At 39.8% G+C, this 24,797-nt stretch overlaps 3 protein-coding genes across 5 annotated transcripts in view; 2 read left to right on the top strand and 1 right to left on the bottom strand.

Annotated features, from left to right (window-relative positions):
- LOC127508639 (interferon-induced very large GTPase 1-like) overlaps nucleotides 1–24,797 on the top strand; it is a 70,491-nt gene that overhangs the window by 8,426 nt on the left and 37,268 nt on the right. Inside the window, exons 3-4 of one of the 2 annotated variants that reach the window (XM_051886765.1) lie at nucleotides 3,919–5,976; nucleotides 7,839–10,972. In XM_051886765.1, the coding sequence (XP_051742725.1) occupies nucleotides 4,307–5,329 (1,023 nt within the window). In that variant the 5' untranslated portion in view covers nucleotides 3,919–4,306 and the 3' untranslated portion in view covers nucleotides 5,330–5,976; nucleotides 7,839–10,972. Of the gene's footprint in view, nucleotides 1–3,918; nucleotides 5,977–7,838; nucleotides 10,973–24,797 lie in introns of those variants that run through there. The other variant, XM_051886763.1, reaches the window with a different exon arrangement.
- LOC127508640 (interferon-induced very large GTPase 1-like) overlaps nucleotides 1–24,797 on the bottom strand; it is a 97,705-nt gene that overhangs the window by 52,928 nt on the left and 19,980 nt on the right. The window contains exon 2 of one of the 2 annotated variants that reach the window (XM_051886767.1): nucleotides 15,090–17,077. In XM_051886767.1, the coding sequence (XP_051742727.1) occupies nucleotides 15,090–17,053 (1,964 nt within the window). In that variant the 5' untranslated portion in view covers nucleotides 17,054–17,077. Of the gene's footprint in view, nucleotides 1–11,089; nucleotides 17,078–24,797 lie in introns of those variants that run through there. The other variant, XM_051886766.1, reaches the window with a different exon arrangement.
- Nucleotides 6,075–10,972, top strand: LOC127508657 (interferon-induced very large GTPase 1-like). The gene is made up of 2 exons (XM_051886795.1): nucleotides 6,075–8,630; nucleotides 10,600–10,972. Exon 1 carries the CDS (start codon nucleotides 6,099–6,101, stop codon nucleotides 7,227–7,229), a length of 1,131 nt encoding a protein of 376 aa, XP_051742755.1. The 5' UTR covers nucleotides 6,075–6,098; the 3' UTR covers nucleotides 7,230–8,630; nucleotides 10,600–10,972.

Here is a 24,797-nt window from a genome sequence, read left to right as displayed (position 1 = left end):
TAGGTTCAGGTGCTGTGGTCGTTTCGTGTTTCTGCAGGAGTTTCGGTGCGTGCGGCTGAAGCGATTGGTCCTTTTCCGAGAAGGTGTTCTTCGGCGGGTTTTCAAACAAGGGTTTAACTTAAGAGTAAGATAACCGGAAAATAAAGAAAAAGAGTCCGCGTGATGGAAGCGCGGTCGCCGAGACGTCCGGGAGAGACGTGCGTGAAAAGGCGAGGGACAATCGAGAGACAATCGAGAGACGCGTGTCATTGTGTTTTAAGGACAACAGACCAGAACGCCTCCTTGGGTACATCAGCCAATGATGAGGGTGCGATTTTGGCGGGCAAACTTTTTCTTTGTCTCCATTTATGACCTAATTTGCATGGTTTATGAAGTGTCAGACCTGAGTACATTTTCTTCAAAGTACCATTAAAAATAGAAGAATGCATTTTACAGTCATGTGACATACATTTTCAATTAGAGCATAACGAAAGCTTTACAATGAGACCAAACTTGTCAGATGGCAAAGACATAAAAGGGGAGATACAGTTTATACTTGAGTTTTATCGTTTAGAAGAAAACTAATACAACTACAGTCATAGCTAAGCTTATATACTAGGGATAAATACATGCACCTTTAAACACAGCGACGGGTACACTTTGGCACAGTCATATTTGGAGGATAAATGTATATTCACAATCTCCATGCGTGTTTGTGAGTGTCTGTATGTGTGTGTGTATTGGGGTTGTGGCCAGTGTCTGTGACCACATGACCCTTAGCCCCACCAGGGTGACTCTTTGAAGTCCCTGGAGCTGGTGAGAATATGTTCTGTTTTTCTTTACTGGGGTAACAAAGGTGCCAATGGGGCAATTGGTCCCGAACTTGCCGGAGCCGATTCGTGATTTACACGCACAGTTCAGGAGGCTAAAAGCATTCTGAAATTTCCAAAGTTGATTGACTACGCCGGATCTATCCAGACGCTACATGATGATAAGTGGTAACCTATATGAAATCATCCATGGCGCTGCTGTCTCCAGACTCAGATAAACTCCGCCTTTGTTTGTAACCACTCCCTCAAACCCGAGCTGGCCTGCTTTGGACCAAGGTACTCGGCAGGCAAAAAAACCCTGGCCGTTGGCCCTGAGGAAGCCACGACAAGGCACGATCAAGCCTGGGAAGTGACAGTGGAAACGCGACTGGCCCTGGCACGCAATAGCACACCTGCTTGAGGCCCGACAGTGGAAACGCGGCTATTGATGCTCGTGGGGAGCGAAGGCTGACCCATGTGGTCCGATCCAACAGACGAGCTACTGTAGCTCAAACTGCTCAAGAAGTTAATGCCGGTTCTGATAGAAAGGTGTCAGAATACACAGTGCATCGCAGTTTGCTGTGTATGGGGCTGCATAGCCACAGACCAGTCAGGGTGCCCATGTCCAACGCCAAAAGCACCAACAGTAGGCACATGAGCATCAGAACTGGACCACAGAGCAATGGAAGAAGGTGTCCTGGTCTGATGAATCACGTTTTCTTTTACATCACGTGGATGGCTGGGTACGTATGCGTTGCTTACCTGGGGAACACTTGGCACCAGGATGCACTATGGGAAGAAGGCAAGCCGGCGGAGACAGTGTGATGTTACTTTGACACGTACCACCTACCTAAGCATTTTTGCAGACCATGTACACCCTTTTTTTTTTTTTGAAAGAGGCTGTGGCCTCTTTCAGCAGGATAATGCACCCTGCCACAAAGCAAAAATGGTTCAGGAATGGTTTGAGGAGCACAACAACGCAACTGTGGGATGTGCTGAACAAACAAGTCCGATTCATGGAGGTCCTACCTCGCAACTTACAGGACTTAAAGGGGACCTATTATGCCCCCTTTTACAAGATGTAAAATAAGTCTCTGATGTCCCCAGAGTGTGTATGTGAAGTTTTAGCTCAAAATACCCCACAGATCATTTTTTATAGCAAATTAAAATTGTCACTTTTTGGGGTTGAGCTGATTCTCAGGTGTCAGGATTCAGTCAGGACGCACTATAATGTCAGAAACTGCAAATATATGCTGCATGGAGATAGAACAGGTATAGTTTAGTTAATTACGGTTATAACTTATATTGAATTCTTGTTTTTATCCACTATATTAGTAAAAGCCTGTTTACCGATCAACATACACAGTGAATTACACAGAAACACTCAGTACAATTAACAGTAAACAAATATATACAGACCATTTCAGGGGTGCTTAATAAACTGGTAAGCTTTATATCTGTAAATCAACTCCAATGAACTATAATAAAGTGTTCTCACCTTTATTACTGCCGTATCCAGAATCACTCTGGAGACTGTAAGCTGGATCACGAAGAGTTTATACTGATCCATCCTTGAGTAACAACCTGTTTTGTATTGTCCCCTTGTATTGACATTTGTTCACAAAGCAGTTTGGTGTAAAATGATTCGCGCAGACATAAACGAATTTAGGTATACGGGGGCGCATTCCCATCAAAAATAAAACGAATCCACTGTGTCTTCAGTGGCTGTGATGTACATGAAGACTGTTATGTTCATTCTTATATTCAACAACAAAACACCTAAATCGCTTACGAGACATTATTGTCACTACAGCTGTGGACTGTATAAAACTCGCTCAGGGCGGAGTCTATAATACGTCAGAGTCCGTCAGCAGTCGTGGGCGCGGCCTGTACAAATTGACGTCACTTTGCCCAGAATCTGCAAACGGCTTGTTCTGAGACACTGCTTATGATTACAAAAGTGCAGAGATGTATTTATGTTTACAAACCTGTCCTATGTTCTTCACTTATAACTTGTAGTGAAAAGATGAACATAGATACACTACATGTTCTGTTTCACACTGGCCGCTCAAGCATAACTGAAGCAGCATGCATGCCCTGTGTTTCCACATGTTTGTCACGTCCAGCTGAACCATGGCTTGTGTACTGCAAATACATACAAATAACCGATCGATTGGCTTGGTTACCTGCCTTTCCATAAGCCGACTCTGGCTCAAGCTGATATGGTAAAACTGACATCATTACTAACTGTCTTTGTAATTGCTTTGGAAGCTGAAGATCACGATTATGGTAAGGGTCATTACATTTCTGACGCACACTTGAGGTGTTCGGCCAATCACAACACACTGGGTCAATCAGAGCACTTTGCTTTTCGGAAGGAGTGGGCTTTGTAGAAAAAGTTTGTTTTAGAAAGCCGGGGCATAGAGGAGCTACAATTATGTACGGCATGTGAAAAGTAATATAATTTTTTGAACATTAAAGGGATAGTTCACCCAAAAATGAAAATTCTATCATCATTTACTCCCCCTCAAATTGTTCCAAACCTGTATAAATTTATTTGTTCTGCTGAACACAAATGAAGATGTTTTGACGAAAGTTTGTTACCAGGCCGCTTTGGGGCACCATTGACTTCCATAGTAGGAAAAAAAAAAAAAAAAAAAAAATACTATGGAAGTCAATGATGACCCAGAACTGTTCAGTTTCCCAAATTCTTCAAAATATCTTCTTTTGCGTTCAACAGAACAAAGAAATTTATACAGTTTTGGAACAACCTGAAGGTGAGTAAATGATGACAGAATTTAGATTTTTGGGTGAACTATCCCTTTAAAGCAGGGTAACATACTACACCCAATACACAAAATAATGATCTTTAAAAATAGCATCATATGACCCTTTTAACACTCTGCTAGTGGTTCCCATATAAAGCAGAGCAGTGTTAATTTAACACCAGGAATTTTGTTGTGTAAATATATGTGTAAATCTGCTTTAAAACAATGTGTATTGTGAAAAGCCCTGTTCAAATACAAGTTGAAATGCAATAGTAATATAATTATTTAATATAATCATTAAATATATTTACATGTTTAAACCAAAATTATCGAATTAAATGAAATATTTATTTCTTTCTCAGGGAAAAAACAGAGACATTGGAACAATGATAGTCAGTCCAGATCCAACTCCTGCAACACCAAAAGACTGAAAAAAAATGAATATACTACATCAAAAACTTCATCTTGAAGTCAGAGAACTCAATAAACTGAAAGCTGCAGATGTTCTTCAGATAACTGAACATTCAATACAGTCTGATTCAATAATCTTGTGCTGAAGAGGAGCTGGTTCAGACTTTCATACATAAACTACTGACACATAACTATAGAGCAAGATACATCAAAACTAAAGTGAACAATGAGCAAGACCAAACAATTCAAAGAGGCAGTGACTCATCTGAAGATAAGAGTGATATTTTTGATGTTGTTCTTAAAAACAACGAATCAAGTCAATCTGAACAAATTCATCCAATGGATCTTCAGATGGCCGTGTTTCATTGTGCTGATGGTTTCCTGAAGCAGCTGATGGTGACTAAACTGTCCCAGTGTCAGTACGCTCTGCCTCTGCTTGTTGCTGATCAAGACAAACAACAGATTGAGTTTCTTCTCTGGACATTCAGACAAATCAACAAGAGCTGGAAGATCAGAAACACCAACAATGAAATCATCAGTCAAACCCAGCCGATCTACAAGGCAGAAACTCCAATGGTGTCTTTCTTCAGGTTTGGCTCTGTGTCCTCATCCAAGTCTGAGCTGATGAACAGTCTGATCGATGAGAAACACAACACATTCTTCCACAGGAACTGCCCAGGCAGCAGCAGAACCAGAGCACTGATGGATGGAGTGGTGGAGATCGCCTGGTTCTGCCCCTCTGGATCATATGATGATAAATTCACTGACTGTGTTGCGTTCTGTAATCTACACGGTGATGCAGGAGACCATGAGAAACAGCTGCAGATCCTCACTGAAATGGCCTCAGTCAATGTTGTTCTTCTTCCACGACTTCAGAAGAATGAAAGAAGTGCAACAATAATCCAAAGTCTGTACAGGAACAGAAAGCCACTGATTTGTCTTTTTACTGAGGATGAACCTACTCTAACTGAGATGAAGAAAGGAAAATTCAAAATTGGTTTGAAAGACAGAAATCAGTCAGATGTATGTGAAGAACTCAGAAGAGCTATAAATGATTGTCTCTCAGAAACATCTTTAATGTTTAGACTTGAAGATGTGTCCAAACACTCAGACATCAGAGTAGATGAGGAAGATGATGAAGACTGCAGGAGAGGAAGAGAAGCAGCACAGCAGATGATGAGTTTACTGGAGAAGAAAGATCTGACAGAAATCAAAGAATCAGTTCTGCCTCATCAGGGGAAACTGTGGCATCAGTGGAGTCAGAAGAACAAAGAACTACATCGACCTCAAACAGGCGAGACAGAAATGGACATCAGTAAAAAAAAAAACAGACATGAAGAAGATCCGTCAACAACAGCATGAATCTCACACCAGTGAGTTTATGAAGCTCTTCATTAAAAAAATGAACTCAGAAGCTGCAAATAAGAAAATGTTTTTCCTAAAATGGCTCAGCTGACCTTTCTGATCTACATTACAAATATGATAAAAAGTGGTCACCAGTCATGAGAATCATGATAAACCTGAACATCTCACAGCTAAACAAACTGAACTTGAGAGAATATCTGAGGAACTTCAAGCTGCAACCTTTGGTCTGGAGCACATCATGAGGGAGATCGGTCAGATCTATGAATCATGTTCATCTGTGAAGAAGAACAAGAAAGATCTGCAGTTTGACTTCTCTTCTCTTCCGAGTCTTGCAGCAGAAATGATGATCTCTGGATTTCCACTGGAGCTGATGGATGGAGATGCTGCTCATGTTCCTGTGGTCTGGATCTCTGCTGTTCTAGATGAACTCATCCAGAAACTGGGAGATCAGAGAGTCTTTGTGCTGTCAATTTTAGGGATTCAGAGCTCTGGGAAATCCACCATGCTGAATGCCATGTTTGGACTCCAATTTGCCGTCAGTGCTGGCAGGTGCACCAGAGGAGCTTTCATGCAGCTGGTCAGAGTGTCAAACGAGATGAAAACACAGATGAACTTTGACTATATTCTGGTTGTTGATACTGAGGGTCTTTGTGCTCTAGAACTGGCTGGAAGATCAACAAGACATCATGAGATTGAATTGACCACATTTGTTGTTGGTCTTGCAAATCTGACCTTGATTAACATCTTTGGTGAAAACCCATCTGAGATGCAGGACATTCTTCAGATTGTTGTTCAGGCCTTCATGAGGATAAAGAAGGTCATAAAGAATGTTAGCTGTGTGTTTCTGCATCAGAATGTTTCAGACATCACAGCAGGAAAGAAAAACATGGAGGGAAGGAGACGACTGCAGGAGAACCTGGATGAGATGACAAAACTTGCTGCTGAAGATGAAGATTGTGATGCAGAATGTTTCAGTGATGTCATTAGATTTGATGTACAGAATGATGTGAAGTATTTTGCTCAGCTCTGGGAGGGAAACCCACCCATGGCACCACCAAACCCAAACTACTGTGAGAATATTCAAGAACTAAAGAAAACTGTTATGTCTCATGCCTCAAAATCAGATGGAATGAAGATGAAAGGCTTAAAAGATCGTATTAAAGATTTTTGGGAGGCTTTACTGAATGAACGATTTGTCTTCAGTTTGAGAAATTCCCAGAAGATTTCAGCCTACAGGAAACTGCAGACAGAATATAGCAAGCGGTCCTTGCGGCTTCATAGTACTATGATGGAAACTGAGAACAAACTAAACAATAAAATAGAAAATGTTGCAATTAATAAAGTTGAGGAAACTGGTCTTCAAACAGACCTGGAGAAGACAAGTGAAGAAGAGGAAAAATCATTGTCTACATTTGAAATCAAAACCAAAGGCCTTCAAGAAAACGTAAGAGAAACAAATGGGAAAATAAATGAGATTCTTCAGCAGCAAAAGCAGAATAAAAACACTGATACTCAGAGGACACATCATGAAAACACTCTCTATGAAAAGGGCAGAGACCTTGATCTACAACTCACAGACAAAACTTATGATGAAGAAACACTTAAGAAAGATGACAGCAGTACAGGAAGGGAAGCAGCACAACAGATGATGAGTTTACTGGAGAAGAAAGATCTGGCAGAAATCAAAGAATCATTTCTGCCTCATCAGGGGAAACTGTGGCATCAGTGGAGTCAGAAGAACAAAGAACTACATCGACATCGAGCAGAAGAGACAGAAATGGAAATAAGTAGAAAACAAACTGAAATTAAGGAAATTCGTCAACAACAGCATGTATCTGACATCAGTGATTTTATGAAGCTCTTTATTAAAGAAATGAGCTCACATGATGAACATTAAATGTTTTTCATTAAATGGCTCATAATCCGTCTGGATGAATATATCTCAGCTGACCTTTCACATCTACATCACAAGTATGATGAAAAATGGTCAACGGTCTTAAAACTGAAAGAGGATCATGATAAACCTGAGCAACTCAAGGCTGAGCAAATTGAACTTGAGAGAATATCTGAGGAACTTCAAGCTGCATCCTTTGGTGTGGAGCACATCATGAGGGAGATCGGTCAGATCTATGAATCATGTTCATCTGTGAAGAAAAACAAGAGAGACCTGCAGGTTCACTTCTCTTCTCTCCCGAGTCTTGCAGCAGAAATGATGGTCTCTGGATTTCCACTGGAGCTGATGGATGAAGATGCTGCTCATGTTCCTGTGGTCTGGATCTCTGCTGTTCTAGATGAACTCATCCAGAAACTGGGAGACCAGAGAGTCTTTGTGCTGTCAGTTTTAGGGCTTCAGAGCTCTGGGAAATGCTGAATGCCATGTTTGGACTCCAGTTTGCCGTCAGTGCTGGCAGGTGCACCAGAGGAGCTTTCATGCAGCTGGTCACAGTGTCAGATGAGATAAAAACACAGATGAACTTTGACTATATTCTGGTTGTTGATACTGAAGGTCTTCGTGCTCTAGAACTGTCTGGAAGATCAACAAGACATCATGACAATGAATTGGCCACATTTATTGTTGGTCTTGCAAATCTGACCTTGATCAACATCTTTGGAGAAAACCCAGCTGAGATGCAGGACATTCTTCAGATTGTTGTTCAGGCCTTCATGAGGATGAAGAAGGTCAAACTGAATCCCAGCTGTGTGTTTGTGCATCAGAATGTCTCAGACGTCACAGCTGCAAAGAAAGACATGGAGGGAAGGAGACACTGGATGAGATGACAAAACTGGCTGCTGAAGAGGAAGACTATGAAGCAGGATGTTTCAGTGATGTCATTAAATTTGATGTTCAGAATGATGTGAAGTATTTTGCTCAGCTTTGGGAGGGCAGCCCACCCATGGCACCACCAAACCCAAGCAGCTGTGAGAATATTCAAGAACTAAAGAAATCTATTATGTTTTATGCAAAGTCATATGTAATGGTGCTGAAAGACTTCAAAGATCGTATTAAAGATCTCTGGGAGGCTTTACTGAATAAACGACTTGTCTTCAACTTCAGAAATTCCCTTGAGATTTCAGCTTACAGAAAACTGGAGACCGAATACAGCAAGTGGACCTGGAGTCTTCGCAGTGCCATGATGGAAACATGTAGAACAAACTACACAACAAAATAGAAAATGAAGCAATTCATGAGATTAAAGAAACTGATCTTCAAACAGAACTGAATAAGACAAGTGAAGAAGTGGAAAGATCAATGTCAGAATTCTTTGAGAAAGACGCTGACAGCAAAACATAATTTTGTGTGAGTTACAGAATGAAATGAAAGTGTTTAATCGCTGCAAACATTCCCATGATCTGCATTTCCATCCTCCAAAGTGTTGCACTGCATCCATAACACAGCAACTCAAATTTGGCATGTCGCAAACAATGTTGGTCGCAAAACACAAGTAACATAAGGAGCATTGACGTCACTGCCGCAAACCTGTGTCATGGTTTTGAAGTGCCAATTTGAAAGTTTTAATGGGTGAGACAGCGGTTGTACAATTATTAACGTATAATTATTATATTACGGAAAAAGAATCTTTTTTCACACGATGGTATCGTACGACTTCTGAAGACTTCTAAAGACTAAATGCACAAAATAATGCAACCTGATACCTGGTATTTAAATCAGTTCATGAGAGTACAGTGGTTCAATATTAATATTATAAAGCGACGAGAATATTTTTGGTGCGCCAAAAAAAACAAAATAACGACTTATTTAGTGATGGCCGATTTCAAAACACTGCTTCAGGAAGCTTTGGAGCATAATGAAGTCTTGATTTGCCCCGGTGATCACTACTGAGCGTTTTCTTGTGGATTGTATTTCTGTTGCCGTTGGACTGTTTATTGGACTGTGTTTGTTTGCCGCCTGCCCTGATCCTTGCCTGTTGTTTGGACTGTGTTTGTTTGCCGCCTGCCTCGACCATTGCCTGTGACTCTACTCTGTTTGTCTGCCGCCTGCCTCGACCATTGCCTGCCCCTGTTTATGTCTCTGCCTTTGCCCCTGTCTGCTTTGGTGTTTATCTTAATAAAGCTGCAAATGGATCCTCATTCTGCCGACCTGTCATTACAATACTAAAAAAAAATTGACATAAATACTTCATTTATTTATAAGTGATAAATAATGTATCAACTAATAACTTATCAACCATCTACTAATGATGTTTGATTTATTTCATGATTTACATTTTAAGAACATGTACAACACATTTGTTAATCATTAGCATACCACTTATTAATCATTTATGAATGTATAGTCATGTTTTGTAAATGATTCGTTCATCATTAACTAATAATTTATAAATGGCTTATAACTGAATTAACAAAACATTCATAAAATGTTAACTAACATCACTTAATCATTTATGAATGTATAGTCATGTTTTGTAAATGATTAGTTCATCATTAACTAATAATTTATAAATGACTTATAACGTTTATAAAGTGTTACCCATAATTTCATAGAAAAACTACTTTTTTGACCATTTTTCATTGTGGTATTTTCCCTAAGTTCCCATTATTTATTTATATATATATATATATATATATATATATATATATAAAGTGCTTTATGTGCCTTTTTCTATTTGCTTAGATGCATTTGTAAACTGCAGTACTAAAGTTCAGCAGTAATAAAATAACTTGAAATTTTCAACATCTTTTCACATTATGTCTTTTTGCACCAAATTATAGAGTAGTATTGATAACTGTATCAGTATCGATAAAATTCAAACGATACCCATCCTTTCCAGACTATATTGCCAGACTGAATGTTTGAAGTTGAGTGGAAGGTGTTGAAATATGAAATATTATAAGCAGATAGGCAACATTCCATTGCATGTAAATGTTGTACGGAGAGAGGATGTTTTTATGCTTTATATAACATAAAAGCCTAATAGGCTGCAATATAAAAGTAATATGAGTGCTAATACTTTAACATGATGAATGCCACAGTCCAAGAATGTTTAGACCTGTGTTTACTGTTAAATACTGTGTTCAGGAATATCTTCTCAAACTTAGAGTTTTACTACGTTTAGTTTCTAAAATATAAAATATTGGTTTTGTACTGTATAATAATACAAAAGGAACATATGTGTGTCTAACAGTTTTTTGTCATGGGTGGGATATGTTTGTTGTGATTTCTAATGTAATAATATAGTTGCCCCTGATATCTTGCTTACAGTTGTTTGCATGTTTTTTTTTTATTTATTTATTTGTTTTTTTTACAGTGAACAGATACCTGCACCACAGATGAGTTCTGTTGACTCCAACACCTATGTTCAGTCTTTAAACTGTTTGTCTCTGAGAGCGCTTTACCAACATCAGCAAGCTGTTCAGCTGCATTGGACTGATATTGTACATGAACATTGTAAATTAAGCTCCATCATCAACTACTGATGTTGGGGCAGTTGTTTTTTTTTAGTTCATGGCAAAAAAAAAAAAAAGCAGCAGACACCTTGGAAATGCCAGGTATGTTTATTTTTACTTGTGTCCAGGAATGGCACCAAGGTTTGTGTCAGTTTAAGTGTCTTTGACCTTCATGTTCTATATTTTGATTTTGTTGTGCACCATGTTGTAATTAAATTATTATTTTTTAATCTCCTACATTGTTTCTTTTGGCTCCTCACAGTACCGTTCCTCACTGATATGCTCATTAGGGCAGGGTCATTGTCTCTCCAGGTGTGAATCACATCAATATTCATGGGCATTAACCCTCCATTGAATATGGCTTTACCAGCTCAAAAAGTGTAACAAAATTCAGACTAAACCAATATATTGTTTTACATGAATGAGTGTCGGGATGATTTTCACATCATTTTGTTGTAAAAACTCTAGGCTACAAGATCCAGTTCTCAAAAGTCACAAATCTTCAGTATAGCTGCACTCCACTTCAGAGGCTGCATACTTCGAAAGCCACATTCAACAGCTGATTGCGTCATATTGGCGTGACGAAGGCTGTCCCATTTCAAAGGCACCTTCAAATGCATCCTTTGTTTCCCATGCAATGAAGGATACAACAGATGGATCCTTCATGGCCTTGCCTAACACAGAATTCACTGCGCACCAGTGATGACAGGATTTTTTTTTTTTTTTTTTTTTGAGAAAAATTGCTGGATTACACTTTTAAATGCAAGTTTTGGGTTTCAACTTATTAAATATCAAATTATTCAAATGTAACAATAAAAAAAAAAAAAAAAAAATTAAATGGTTCAAATATTGATCTTACGAAGATAAAATTATATATAGTTTATACTCTTTATTGTGTACAGAAATGGACTATGGTGAACATATTTGGACAGTTTGTGAACCCTGTTTTGTTTTCAGACAGTACAAACATTACTGCCACTCATCAACATCAATCACTTCCTGTAAATAACAACAATAAACAGTGTGTACTCATGCACCAAATACATAAAATATGATATTTAATGTCATTAGATATTAAATGCAAATGTACCCTTACATCTATAGCTCTGGCAAAAACGCTGAAAATTTGTCACTTATTATATTCACATGCAAAGGAGCTTTAAAGTAAACTCTGCATTGATGCCACAAGGCTTGCCATAGAAGTGACTGTCAAACTATTACAAATTAAAATTTACCACATATTAGCTGCTACTTTGATAAACTTTTTAAACAAGCTATTTTAAATACTTTAAGGTTTTCAAATCTGGAATCATTTTTAAAGACTATCTAGATTTTTTTCCCTACATTTTCCCTACTTTAAGTACAGATCAGTTCACACAGATCAGTTCACATATATAGATATGAAGAACATTTACAGTCTTTTTAAAGATTTTAGTTACATTTAAACTTTTATCTCACTGTGAACTTAAATTTAGATTATTGCATAGTCACTAAGGTGAAGCTTGTTTCAAACTGTGAATCAAACACCTGAAATAAACTTAACTTGTTTAATTAAATGTATTTATCCAAACTCTCAATAGCCTCCTGTTTTGAGTATTTTCTCCATTCATCTGGGATCTCACCACTTCCCTCAAATGTTTTACTGTAGTGTTTTTCCAGATCTTTCTGGAATCTGCACACAAACCACTTCCAGTAGGGCAGTTCAGAGAGGTCAGGGGTGATGCTCCAGTCTGCATAAACTCCTCCTGCTGTTCTGTATTCTCTCCAGAGGACTGTATCATCTGAATCATTGGGATGAAAAAATCGATCACTTGCTACTGATGATGTGCAGATGTTAATAGATAAGTATGTTGTTCCTCTGTAAAACCACCCATTTAGTCCAATATTTCGATGGAAAGGAACACTGTGATCTCCATCATGGTTTTCTATGGTGTTGGTGCAGATGGCTCCACAGAATGGACACTGAACCCAACAGCACTGACAGAAGTGATCAATCAGAAGTGTATCTGGTCTGAACTTGAGGTCAAGTTTTTCATCAAATGTCTTTGTGTCAAATCTCCCTTTGATTTCAGACATTATAGCATTAAGTTCTTGTCTTAACACTTCTTGTAGGAGGTTGAAATCATCAATACCATCATGTTTCACTCCACTGAGGTCTTTTTCAGAGAAGATCAGCACATCTGAGAGCTTCTGTGTGAAACTCTTCAACCACAAACCAACATCTCCTCTGTTCACTTGAACATGTTCAGTAGATTCATGTGCTGCTTTCATGATCTTCTGCTGCAGGAGTTCAATGTTTTTGTTCATCTTGGGTAAAACACTGACACTGAACTTATCAGTGATGTACCGACTGACTTCATCTCTGATGAAACTCTTGAAGTGATCTCTGGGAGTTTTGATGTAGTTAATGTATTTGCTAAAATCCTCCTCTTCTGTTAGTGTCTTCAAAATGTGTTTTTCCAGATTTGATCTGTTTCCATTCAGTGATTCACAGTTTGATCTCATTTCATCTGTCAGATCTCTGGCAGTCTTCTTGTAGACACTCTGCTCAATGGGCTCTTTAAGTTTCTGACAGATGATCTCACTAAAAACAGCAGCTGATGTTGCTCCATGACAGTATTTCTGGAAAATACTATAGTACTCTTCTCTCTTCTTCTCTACATATATTACAGGATCATTGGCTTCCCTGTACAGTCTCTGTTGGAAAGCGATCAAAGTGTTTGATCTCATACAGATGGAAAGACCCAAATCCATAATGAATTCATTTTTGAACTTGTATTTCACAGATCCTTCCTGATGTTCTGTTACTCTCCTCTTGATGTAATCTGTGAGTTGTTGAATGCAGCTGATGTTGTATCCCATCTTTGAAACGTTAAATGACTGAATCATTATATCTGTCTGCTGAGCAACATCATTAACTAATGATCTTATTTGGGTTTCATCTGATGGAGACAGAGTTTGACCATAACCAAATGTTTTTTTAACTGTTCTGCAAGCACCCTTTACAGCCTCTTTAATCCCTGATTTTGTGGACCTTTTTAAATTAACATAATTTGAAAAACTCGGCACAGTGAAAATATCAATGCTCTTACTGCTCTCCTTCCAGTGGTCTACAGGAATACTTTCATAGATGTCACGGAGGATCTCTCTCACATCTTTTATCATGTCAATGTCTTCAATTGGAGGAGTGTCTCTGGTGATCTTTTTCACACTCTGTTCCCAAAAAGAATCAAACTCTTTCTTCAGTGTTTCTTCATTACCTGCTTTGTCTTTCATTTTTAAGGCAAGTTCTTTGCTCTTTTCAAAGAGTGTGTTTTCATGGTGCTTTCTCTGAGCATCATTGTTTTTCTTCAGGTCTCGCTGATAAAAAATCTCATTTAATTTCCTCTTTGTTTCTCTCACAATGTTGTCCTGAAGCTCTTTGATTTTGATTTCAAATGATGTTTTCCACTGAATCAGTATATCTGCATCTGTGTCTTTCTCAAAGAATGCAGACATTGATTTTTCCACTTCTTCACTTGTCTTCTTCAGTTCTGTTTGAAGATCAGCTTCCTCAACCTCATGGATTGCTTCATTTTCTATATTATTGTGTAGTTTGTTCTCTATTTCCATCATGGCACTGTGAAGACTCCAGGACCACTTGCTGTATTCGGTCTCCAGTTTTCTGTAGGCTGAAATCTCCAGAGAATTTCTGAAGCTGAAGACAAATCGTTCATTCAGTAAACCCTCCCAGAGGTCTTTAATGCGATCTTTGAAGTCTTTCAGCATCATTCCTTGTGATTTTGATGCATGATACATAATAGTTTCCTTTAGATGTTGAATATTTTCACAGTATTTTGGGTTTGGTGGTGCCATGGGTGGGCTGCCCTCCCAGAGCTGAGCAAAATACTTCACATCATTCTGAACATCAAATTTAATGACATCACTGAAACATTCTGCATCATAGCCTTCCTCTTCAGCAGCGAGTTTTGTCATCTCATCCCTTGTCTCCTGCAGTCGTCTCCTTCCCTCCATGTTTTTCTCTCCAGCTGTGATGTCTGAAACATTCTGATGCACAAACACACAGCTGGGATTCAGGTTGACCTTCTTCATCCTCATGAAGGCCTGAACAACAATCTGAAGAATGTCCTGCATATCAGATGGGGTTTCTCCAAAGATGTTGATCAAGGTCAGATTTGCAAGACCAACAATAAATGTGGCCAATTCATTGTCATGATGTCTTGTTGATCTTCCAGCCAGTTCTAGAGCACGAAGACCCTCAGTATCAACAACTAGAATATAGTCAAAGTTAATCTGTGTTCTCATCTCGTCTGACACTTTGACCAGCTGCATGAAAGCTCCTCTGGTGCACCTGCCAGCACTGACGGCAAACTGGAGTCCAAACATGGCATTCAGCATGGTGGATTTCCCAGAGCTCTGAATCCCTAAAACTGACAGCACAAAGACTCTCTGGTCTCCCAGTTTCTGGATGAGTTCATCTAGAACAGCAGAGATCCAGACAACAGGAACATGAGCAGCATCTCCATCCATCAGCTCCAGTGGAAATCCAGAGATCATCATCTCTGCTGCAAGACTCGGGAGAGAAGAGAAGTGAAACTGCAGGTCTTTCTTGTTCTTCTTCACTGATGAACATGATTCATAGATCTGACCGATCTCCCTCATGATGTGCTCCAAACCAAAGGGTGCAGCTTGAAGTTCCTCAGATATTCTCTCAAGTTCAGTTTGTTTAGCTGTGAGATGTTCAGGTTTATCATGATTCTCTTTCAATTTCATGACTGGTGACCACTTTTTATCATACTTGTAATGTAGATCAGAAAGGTCAAATGATGTATATTCATCCAGGAGGATTCTGAGCCATTTTAGGAAAAACATTTTCTTATTTGCAGCTTCTGAGTTCATTTTTTTAATAAAGAGCTTCATAAAATAACTGATGTCAGATTCATGCTGTTGTTGACGAATTTCCTTAATTTCAGTTTGTTTTCTACTTATTTCCATTTCTATCTCTTCTGCTCGAGGTCGATGTAGTTCTTTGTTCTTCTGACTCCACTGATGCCACAGTTTCCCCTGATGAGGCAGAAATGATTCTTTGATTTCTGTCAGATCTTTCTTCTCCAGTAAACTCATCATCTGCTGTGCTGCTTCTCTTCCTCTCCTGCAGTCATCATCATCTTCCTCATCTACTCTGATGTCTGAGTGTTTGGACACATCTTCAAGTCTGAAAGTGGAAGATGATTCTGAGAGACAATCATTTATAGCTCTTCTGAGCTCTTCAGATACATCCGACTGATTTCTGTTTTTCAGACCAATTTTGAATTTTCCTTTCTTCATCTCAGTTAGAGCAGATTCATCCTCAGTAAAAAGACAAATAAGTGGCTTTCTGTTCCTGTACAGACTTTGGATTATTGTTGCACTTCTTTCATTCTTCTGAAGTTGAGGTAGAAAAACAACATTAACTGAGCTCATTTCAGTGAGGATCTGCAGCTGTTTCTCATGGTCTCCTGCATCACCGTGTAGATTACAGAACGCAACACAGTCATTGAATTTATCATCATATGATCCAGATGGGCAGAACCAGGCAATCTCCACCACTCCATCCATCAGTTCTCTGGTTTTGCTGCTGCCTGGGCAGTTCCTGTGGAAGAACGTGTTGTGTTTCTCATTGATCAGACTGTTCATCAGCTGAGACTTGGATGAAGACACAGAGCCAAACCTGAAGAAAAACACCATTGGAGTTTCTGCCTTGTAGATTGGCTGGATTTGAATGATGGTTTCATTGTTGGTGTTTCTCTTCTTCCAGCTCTTGTTGATTTGTCTGAATGTCCAGAGAGGAAACTCAATCTGTTGTTTGTCTTGATCAGGAACAAGCAGAGGCAGAGCGTACTGACACTGGGACAGTTTAGTGACCAACAGCTGCTTTAGGAAACCATCAGCACAATGAAACACGGCCATCTGAACATCCATCGGATGAATTCGTTCAGATTGACTTGATTCGTTGTTTTTAAGAACATCATCAAAAATATCACTCTCATCTTCAGATGAGTCACTGCCTCTTTGAATTGTTTGGTCTTGCTCATTGTTCACTTTAGCTTTAATGTATCTTGCTCTATAGTTATGTATCAGTAGTTTTTGTATGAAAGTCTGAATCAGCTCTTCTTCAGCACAAGACTCATGGGACTGTATTGAATGTTCAGTTATCTGAAGAACATCTGAGGCTCTCAGTTTGAGTTGTCTGACTTCAAGATGAAGTTTGTGAAATACTTTATTCATTTTTTCAGTCTTTTGCTGTTGCAAGTGTTGATCTGGAGTGATTCTCATTGTTCCAATGTCTTTGCTTTTTCCCTGAAGAAAAAGTAAACATTTTATTTACTTTGTATTTAAAGAACTACATAATATTCAATTTAATTCACAATGCATATTGTTTCAAAGCAGCTTTACAGATATCCATGTTATTTTTTTTGTAATAAATGCCTTCCCAGCTAACAAATGTTTGTTCTAAGAATGTTTTCCAAACTTTCTGTTTTGGTTATGGAAATGTTAAAATGTTTTCTTGATGTTAGTGGAAACTTTTTTTTAAGGTTAGTATGTTTGGAACATTCTGCCAATGGCAGGGAAGTGTTGTCTAAGAAATCACGGAAAATTCAGTCAATGGCGCACGGTGCAATTGCACTTTAGGGCGTGTCTGATTCCACTTTTGCTAGTTTAAGGAAGGGAAAAATGGTCGGTGCACCCGGCGCATTGTCTAAAGAGGTTGTCCCTATTTTCCTAATGAGCAATGGGTGTGTTTTGGGTGTAACGTGCAATAAAGCAACCGGAGTCTCGTTTCCCATTCCCTTTAAAAGCCAGTTGCACTCACGCCATGGTGCATTCGCTATTTACAAGGTGAAATTTGAAAGCGGAATAACTGAACACATCTATAGTGAGGAAACGGATCTGCTCGTGCGCGAGGTTAACCCTCCAGGGTCTGAGGATTTTTGGGGCCCTGGAGAAGTTTTGACATGCCCTGACATTTGTGCTTTTTTCAGTTGGTCATAAACATATTAATGGAAAAGGTGTCATTACACTGTATTCAGCACAAACTAGGCTACCATAATATGTGAGCAACATGTATGTACATGTTTGTGCTTTTGAAGGAATAACGTTTATGCGTGGTTATTGAAAAAACAAAAAACTTAAGTCACTGAAATAAGGCCACAAAATAAATAGAAAATATGTGTTCACAAGACTTCTGGGTATTAGAGGTCTGAACATTCACGTTACCTCTATGGCATTTCATATAGGCTACTATATTTGTTATATTATATAGCCTAAATGTTAATGTGCAGTTGACAAACTATACATCATTTAAAAGATCTAAGACTCAAGCTTCACATTTTGACCTCTGTTTTACTCTTATAGTGTCTGTAATTTGTTAATAGCCTATGCGTCAGGAGTTATGAATATGAAAAACAGAGTTGTTACCTTTGACAAAACAACATCCATCAGGGCTTTTAACTTAAAAGCATGCACATTTGGAGAAATATTGATGGATTCTCATATGTTTATGTCAATTTTCTATACAGAGTAATATTTATTCAATATTTATTGTCATCACTATGAGCGCTGGATACTGTGTTTTCAATTCATACTTGCATACATTTAGTCCACAAATGACTCGTTAGAAGAACAGGCATACCATGTGACATTCCAGGAACAAATGGCTCATTTCCACTGAGTGGTACGGTTCGGTACAGTACGGTACACAATTTTTGCAGTTTCCATTGTCAAAAGTTGTGAATGGTACCCTAATTCCGAACCGTACTGTAAGACTTGATTTTCCTGCTAAGACAAAAACTGAGATCAAGCACCCTGCAATAAAGCAATAAAACTCATCTGGAGAGAAGATCTCAAAGAAAGAGCATAGGACAACGCCTTGCCCTCACACATCTACAGGATGCAATAGCCCTCCCCCCAAAACACACACACACCCTCCTTCCTTTCCCCCTGACTCAGGTCACTGAAAGTTCTCCAAGAAGTATAATGTATCTGGTGTATCTATTGTTTATTCCTTTCATGTTTGGTATCATTTTAAATGTCTCAGTGCGATTGGTAAAATGGTCTCAATTTCACAGCAGTCACTGGTATTATGAAGAAGACTGAAAACTAAGGATAATTCTGTTCTCCTTTTGGGTGTTGAAAAACCCACTCCTCTCCCCCAAAACAGGTGTTGGTGTAATAAATATTTACAACCCTTTGTTCTGGTCTGCATATAAGGTAAAGTGCAAAGCAGTCAGGGGGGATCATCTGTAACCAGAAGCCCCCACACAGTGGTGGACAAGTGTCTTCAAACACTAATCCACCACTGTGTGCATGTGCATTTCAGTTGATGTTATGATGTAATATGTATTATTTCTGAATTGGCTTCTAATTGTCCAACTATGAAATTGACATGATACATTTTTACTTGACAAATAAAATGTTATATTTGATTTACTCTGGATTCTTCTGAAATCATTATGACCAGTAGATTATGGAGTCCGTCATTTCCGTAAATCTGCGTCAGGACAGGCCAAGCCAGAGAGCCCCATGAAAGGAGCATATTGGCACATCATGGGACTTTTTGAGTTTGTCTGTTATTGAATTAGCAAGTTGCAGTATCGTGACTAAGAAAACTGTATTTTTTGTATGAACAAGCATGTGGCGGTTCGACTCAAATGCATTAGTTAACTCTGCATCCTCTGACTAGATCATAAACTGGCGAATTTATGTCCGTGAGAACGCAGTCGGCCGATGTGAATTTCTCTAAGCGATGATGAGACCGTAATGAACAAATAATTGAAATTATGAGATACCCAGAATAATCAAAAATCAAAATTAATACATAACAAATGATTAATTTCCAATTGGGAACAAAACCTAAGAGTAATAATCATTTAAAATTGGAGTCAGATTAAACGAGTGAAATTAAGTGAACTTCACAGATGCGCTGAAAAGGCATACACGCGTTAACCTTCGCCCAGGCCGTCGGATTCCGTTTTTGGGCCGATGCGGGGTTCCTTACAGTACCGTACCACTTTTTTGGGACCCTTTCGTTGGGCTACCAAGCACAATAGTACCGTACCAAAAGGGTGGAGCTACACTCTGCAGAACGTTGATTGGTTGACAGAGAATCGTCACTTGCACATTTTACAAGGGGAATGACAACACAAGAGGTGCCACACACAACTGTGGTCTAGGCAACGCATGCATTGATTATCTTCACTTCATGTAACAAAACAAAATATAAAACACAACCCTGTCTCTTTTCGTTTTCATTTAAAAAATATGAAACCTATTAATGTGTGGTTCAGGCAATATGTGCATATGTACTCTGATTATCTTCACTGTATATGTAGCCTACATGTAGCCTATAATAAAATGAAATAAGACAAAACAACCCTCTCTTCTTGTTAAAAGTCAGTTTTAATTATCAATAATAACCATTATAAAAGTATAAGTATGAGAAGCTACACAATAAGAAATAAAGACAAGCAAACAATTCAGTCAAACGTACAGTGCACTAAGAAGTAAATTTAAATAAATATATAAAGTTATGAAACTTCACTTTGCCCTCAGCCAAAACAATTTGCCCGGGAATAAATTATAAATTCATGAGACCAAAGATTGCCCGTTAAACACAAGATGAATGATATCTCGTTTTTAACCACCACAGAGACATCTGAGCCTGTGACAAATGTCAGAAGGACTAGCCAGGGTACAGCTGTTCTCGGTGGAGTGCATTAGCACCGAGCGCCTGGTGATCGCCTTGATCTCACAACTCCGACAACGTCAGATCAAATTTTCAAATAGGCACTATCTTTATAAATAAACCACAGATTTGAGCTTTAAACAACTACATTCTCGCCTGAAAAACTTTTAAAACTACATTTCATGACACAATAAAGTAGTTTTTAAATTACGTGGGTTTTCTCCTCTGCTTCTCCGCTATTGACGCTTGCTGGTAGGTGCTGCTGCATGGACGTCTGAACTTTGCGTACTTGGTACTGTCTTCTTCTTGTGACAGACATGACAGACAGCCTCAAGCCGAGAAGCAAGAACAAGATCTGCTGTATCCATGTTGTTTACTGTGTTGATCACTACTTTCCGGCTACACCACGCTTATCAAGTAAGGGTACTGTTGGCGGTGGAAACGCAAGCCTGATCAGGGTGTAATAATCTTTTTACTTTGTAATATTTGGCATGTTTGTGTGCTGCTGCACTTCCCTGTGTGTATAATAAGCAGAATGTACGCGCGTTGTGCACCGCCTATAGGCGCATATTACTAACACGCTCTTTAAATAACAAATAACAAATAAACAAATATTGCGCCATTGACTTTAGACCATGTTTCAGTTGGTCAATGGTGCAGTCTATTTCAGTTGCCTCAAAATAGCAACATGCCTACAGTGCGCCTGAACACACCTTGAAAGCAGGTCCTTCCTCAGGGGAATCTGCCAGGGAGGGGCTGTTGTGAGAAGCATCAGGTCTGAAAACCAGGTCAGGGTGGGCCAGTAAGGCGCAACCATCAAGACCTGCTTCTCTTCCTCCTAGAACTTGCACAGTGTCTGTGTGAGCAAGGCTCACTGGGGAAAATGCATACTTGTGTAAGCTGTGCTCCAGTGCAGCCATGCAAAGTGTCCTCTCAGTCAGGGAATAAAACAAACTGGCAGTGGGACGTCTCCGGAAAGGTAAACAGGTCCACCTTAGCGTTTCTGAAGCATCTCCAGTTCAGCTGGTCCACCTGGGGTTGGAGTCTCCACTCTTCCGGGAGCATGAGCTGTTGTGAGAGCATGTGGGCTGCACGATCGAGCTCACCCGGAATATGAGTGGCACCCCAGAGGAGGAGATGGCGGGCGAGGTACGGCATACGACAGGAGTGTAGACCACCCTAATGGTTGATGGACACAATAGTCAATGTATTGTCTGTCCGGACCAGCACATGCTTGTCCTGAAGCAACAGTCGAAACCGCCACAGGGCGAGCAGTATTGCTAGCAACTCGAGGCAACTGATATACCGCTGTAGTCGAGGTCCTGTCAAGGAGCTCAATGCTGCATTCCCATTGCATATAGGACCCCAGCCAGTGTTGGAGGCATCTTTTGGGACAACAACATACCTGGACACTTGTTCTAGGGGAACTTCGGCCCGTAGAAAGGCAAGGTCTGATCACGTGACAGACCAGAGTGCTTACCACCTGGTGTGTGCCTCGGTGCCATGCCATCTCGGGACTCGACCTTGTAGCCAGTGCTGAAGCGGTCTCATATAAAGCAATCCAAGTAGCATGATTACAGCTGTGGATGCCACATGCCCCAGGAGCCTGTGAAATAATTTCAGTGGAACCACTGTCCTGCCCCTGAACGAATTCAAACAGTTCAGCACTGACTGGCCGCACTCACTTATGAGATGTGCCGTCATGTTGACCGAGTCCAACTCCATACAGAGAAATGTGATTCTCTGCATGGGTGAGAAATTGCTCTTTTCTCAGTTGACCTGACGCCCAAGCTGGCTGAGGTGCCTAAGCTTCAGGTCCCTGTGTCTGCATAACTGAACTAGCGATTGGGCCAGAATGAGCCACATGTCAAGGCAAGGCAATTTTATTTATATAGCACATTTCATACACAATGGTAAATTCAAAGTGCTTTGCATAAAAAGGAAACAAATACATAAGAATAAAAATGGAATGCATAAGAAATAAAAATAACAATAAAAACCACTATCTGGATGGAAGAGTCAGGGAGTTTCAGTCAGAATATTTGTCAGGTAGCTGTGCGTTTAAACAGTACCCTTGCAGACAAATCTTCCTGGGACCACCAGGGCTAACTCAACTTTGTTTTCCTGTTAGAGCGGATCTGAATGGATCTTCCTCACACCGGATGCTTAACTGTAAAAATATTAATATTTGTCAGGTTGCTGTGCGTTTAAACAGTACCCTTACAGACAAATCTTCTTGGACTAACTCTATCCAGAGCTCCATCCAGGGATAACTTTACTCAACTTTGTTGTCTGTCAGAGCGGATCTAAACGGATCTGTGCATCAGAGCGGATCTAAATGGATCTTCCTCGCGCAGAAGAATAACTGTAAAAATATTTATATTTGTCAGGTAGCTATGCATTTAACCAGTACCCTTACAGACAAAACTTCCTGGACTAACTCCGTCCAGAGCTCCATCTAGGGATAACAAATGCTTACTTCCTAATTCTCCAAGCTCTTTCAACCAGACAGCAAGATTTAAAATGCATTAAAACAGTCAGAAATAAAAAGAGGATGCATAAAAGATTGATATAAAATGCAATAAAAATGAAATAAAAACAAAAAAAAGAATTAAAAGAATAAAAGGATGATACATAAATAAAATGATACATAAAATAAAGTGCAATCAGTTCTGACATATCACAGTTCTCAATGAGTAAATGCATAGCTAAACAGATGTGTTTTGAATCTGGATTTGAATGTGACTACTGTTGGAGCACATCTGATCTCTTCTGGTTCCAGCTGCGGCTGGCATAACAGCTAAAAGCAGACTCTCTTTGCTTTGAGTGAACACTTTGTATTTCTAAGTGACTTTATCTTGATGATCTGAGTGATCTGTTAAGTTTATATTCTATGAGCATATCTGCAATGTATTGAGGTCCTAGGCCATTTAGTGATTTATAAACAAGTAACAATACTTTAAAATCAATTCTAAATGCAACTGGAAGCCAGTGCAAGGACCTGAGGACTGGTGTGATGTGTTCATATTTTCTGGTTCTGCTCAGAATCCTGGCAGCAGCGTTCTGTATGAGCTGCAGCTGTCTTATGGTCTTTTTGGGAAGACCAGTGAGGAGTCCATTACAATAATCCACCCTGCTGGTGATGAAAGCATGAACAAGCATGAACTCCAGAATCCCCACTTCTGAACTAAATGTGCTATATAAATAAACTTGCCTTGCCTTACGACAGCTTCTGGACTGCTGAGAACTGCTGGGCACAGTCCTTGACAGTGTCACCAAAGAGGCCATCTTAAAAGATGGGAGCATGGAGAAAGCGCACTCTGTCGACATCTCGCAGCTCTGAAAGGTTTAGCTAGAAATGGCGCTTCTGGACCACCAAGGTGGACATCGTCTGGACGAGGCCAACTTTCATTGCCTGGAGGACGAGGTCAAATGCCGTGTGCAGTTCCTGCATCAACTCCAGCTCAGAACTACTCGTGCATTATGAGTGCTTTGGCCTGGACTTACAGGGTGGCCATCGCATGCAGGGCCGAGGCAACCTGTCCAGCGTCACTGTAAGCTTTACCAGCCAGAGCCGCTGTCTCACAGATGCTGGACAGGAGATGTGGATGACCCCTCCAGGTGGCAACAGTTTGAGGGCATAAATGCACCGCAATTGAACACTCTACCTGGGGAATCCCCACAAACCTGACCACCCCACCGTCTAGGGTAGTGAGAGAGGAAAAACTTTTGAATCAGATTTTGGCACTAATTGGCACTAATCGGCTCTCTCCGATGCAGTTATTGATATCTGATCCTCATCCAGAGCGCCGAATGACGTGTTGGGTTGCCGTGACAACCTGCGATGTCACCCAGCAGTTTGATGACACATGATATGCTCAAGGAGCGGGAGGTCGGTGGGAGTTTACCCGGTGGAAGAGCTCCCACTGTAATCCTTAGTCTCCCAAAGTGTTAAGCAGACTCATGGCTGTGCATTTACACACAAGCAGCAGCTAAGCAACAGCAGTGGGGACTCAAGCCTTTACGAAAAATGTGAGTCATGACCAGAGTGCCGACATGGTCATGTTCTCATGATCAGAACATGAAGCATCCACTAATGGCATCTCAGCATGCTTATGCCTAGGCGTGTGAGACAGCGATTGTGGCCATCAGATGAAGACAAGAAACGACCGCATCCAGAAATGCAAGAACATCGAATGTGACTGACTAATAGGGAATGTTCCTTGCAGGTTATTTTTATTTTAGATTTAGATACAGAGATTATTCTAATGCTGAAATGTGTCATTTTTCATAAACAAACTATTTTGCAGAATTACATGTCTGAAAATTGTTTAA

The sequence above is a fragment of the Ctenopharyngodon idella genome, chromosome 3 (assembly GCF_019924925.1).
Source record: "Ctenopharyngodon idella isolate HZGC_01 chromosome 3, HZGC01, whole genome shotgun sequence".
Classification (NCBI taxonomy): domain Eukaryota; kingdom Metazoa; phylum Chordata; class Actinopteri; order Cypriniformes; family Xenocyprididae; genus Ctenopharyngodon; species Ctenopharyngodon idella.
This window is presented reverse-complemented; position numbering and strand designations above follow the sequence as displayed.

Bases quoted from the DNA above. Each gene is read 5' to 3' on its own strand.
- LOC127508657 (XM_051886795.1), top strand. From the start codon at position 6,099: ATGCAGGACATTCTTCAGATTGTTGTTCAGGCCTTCATGAGGATAAAG.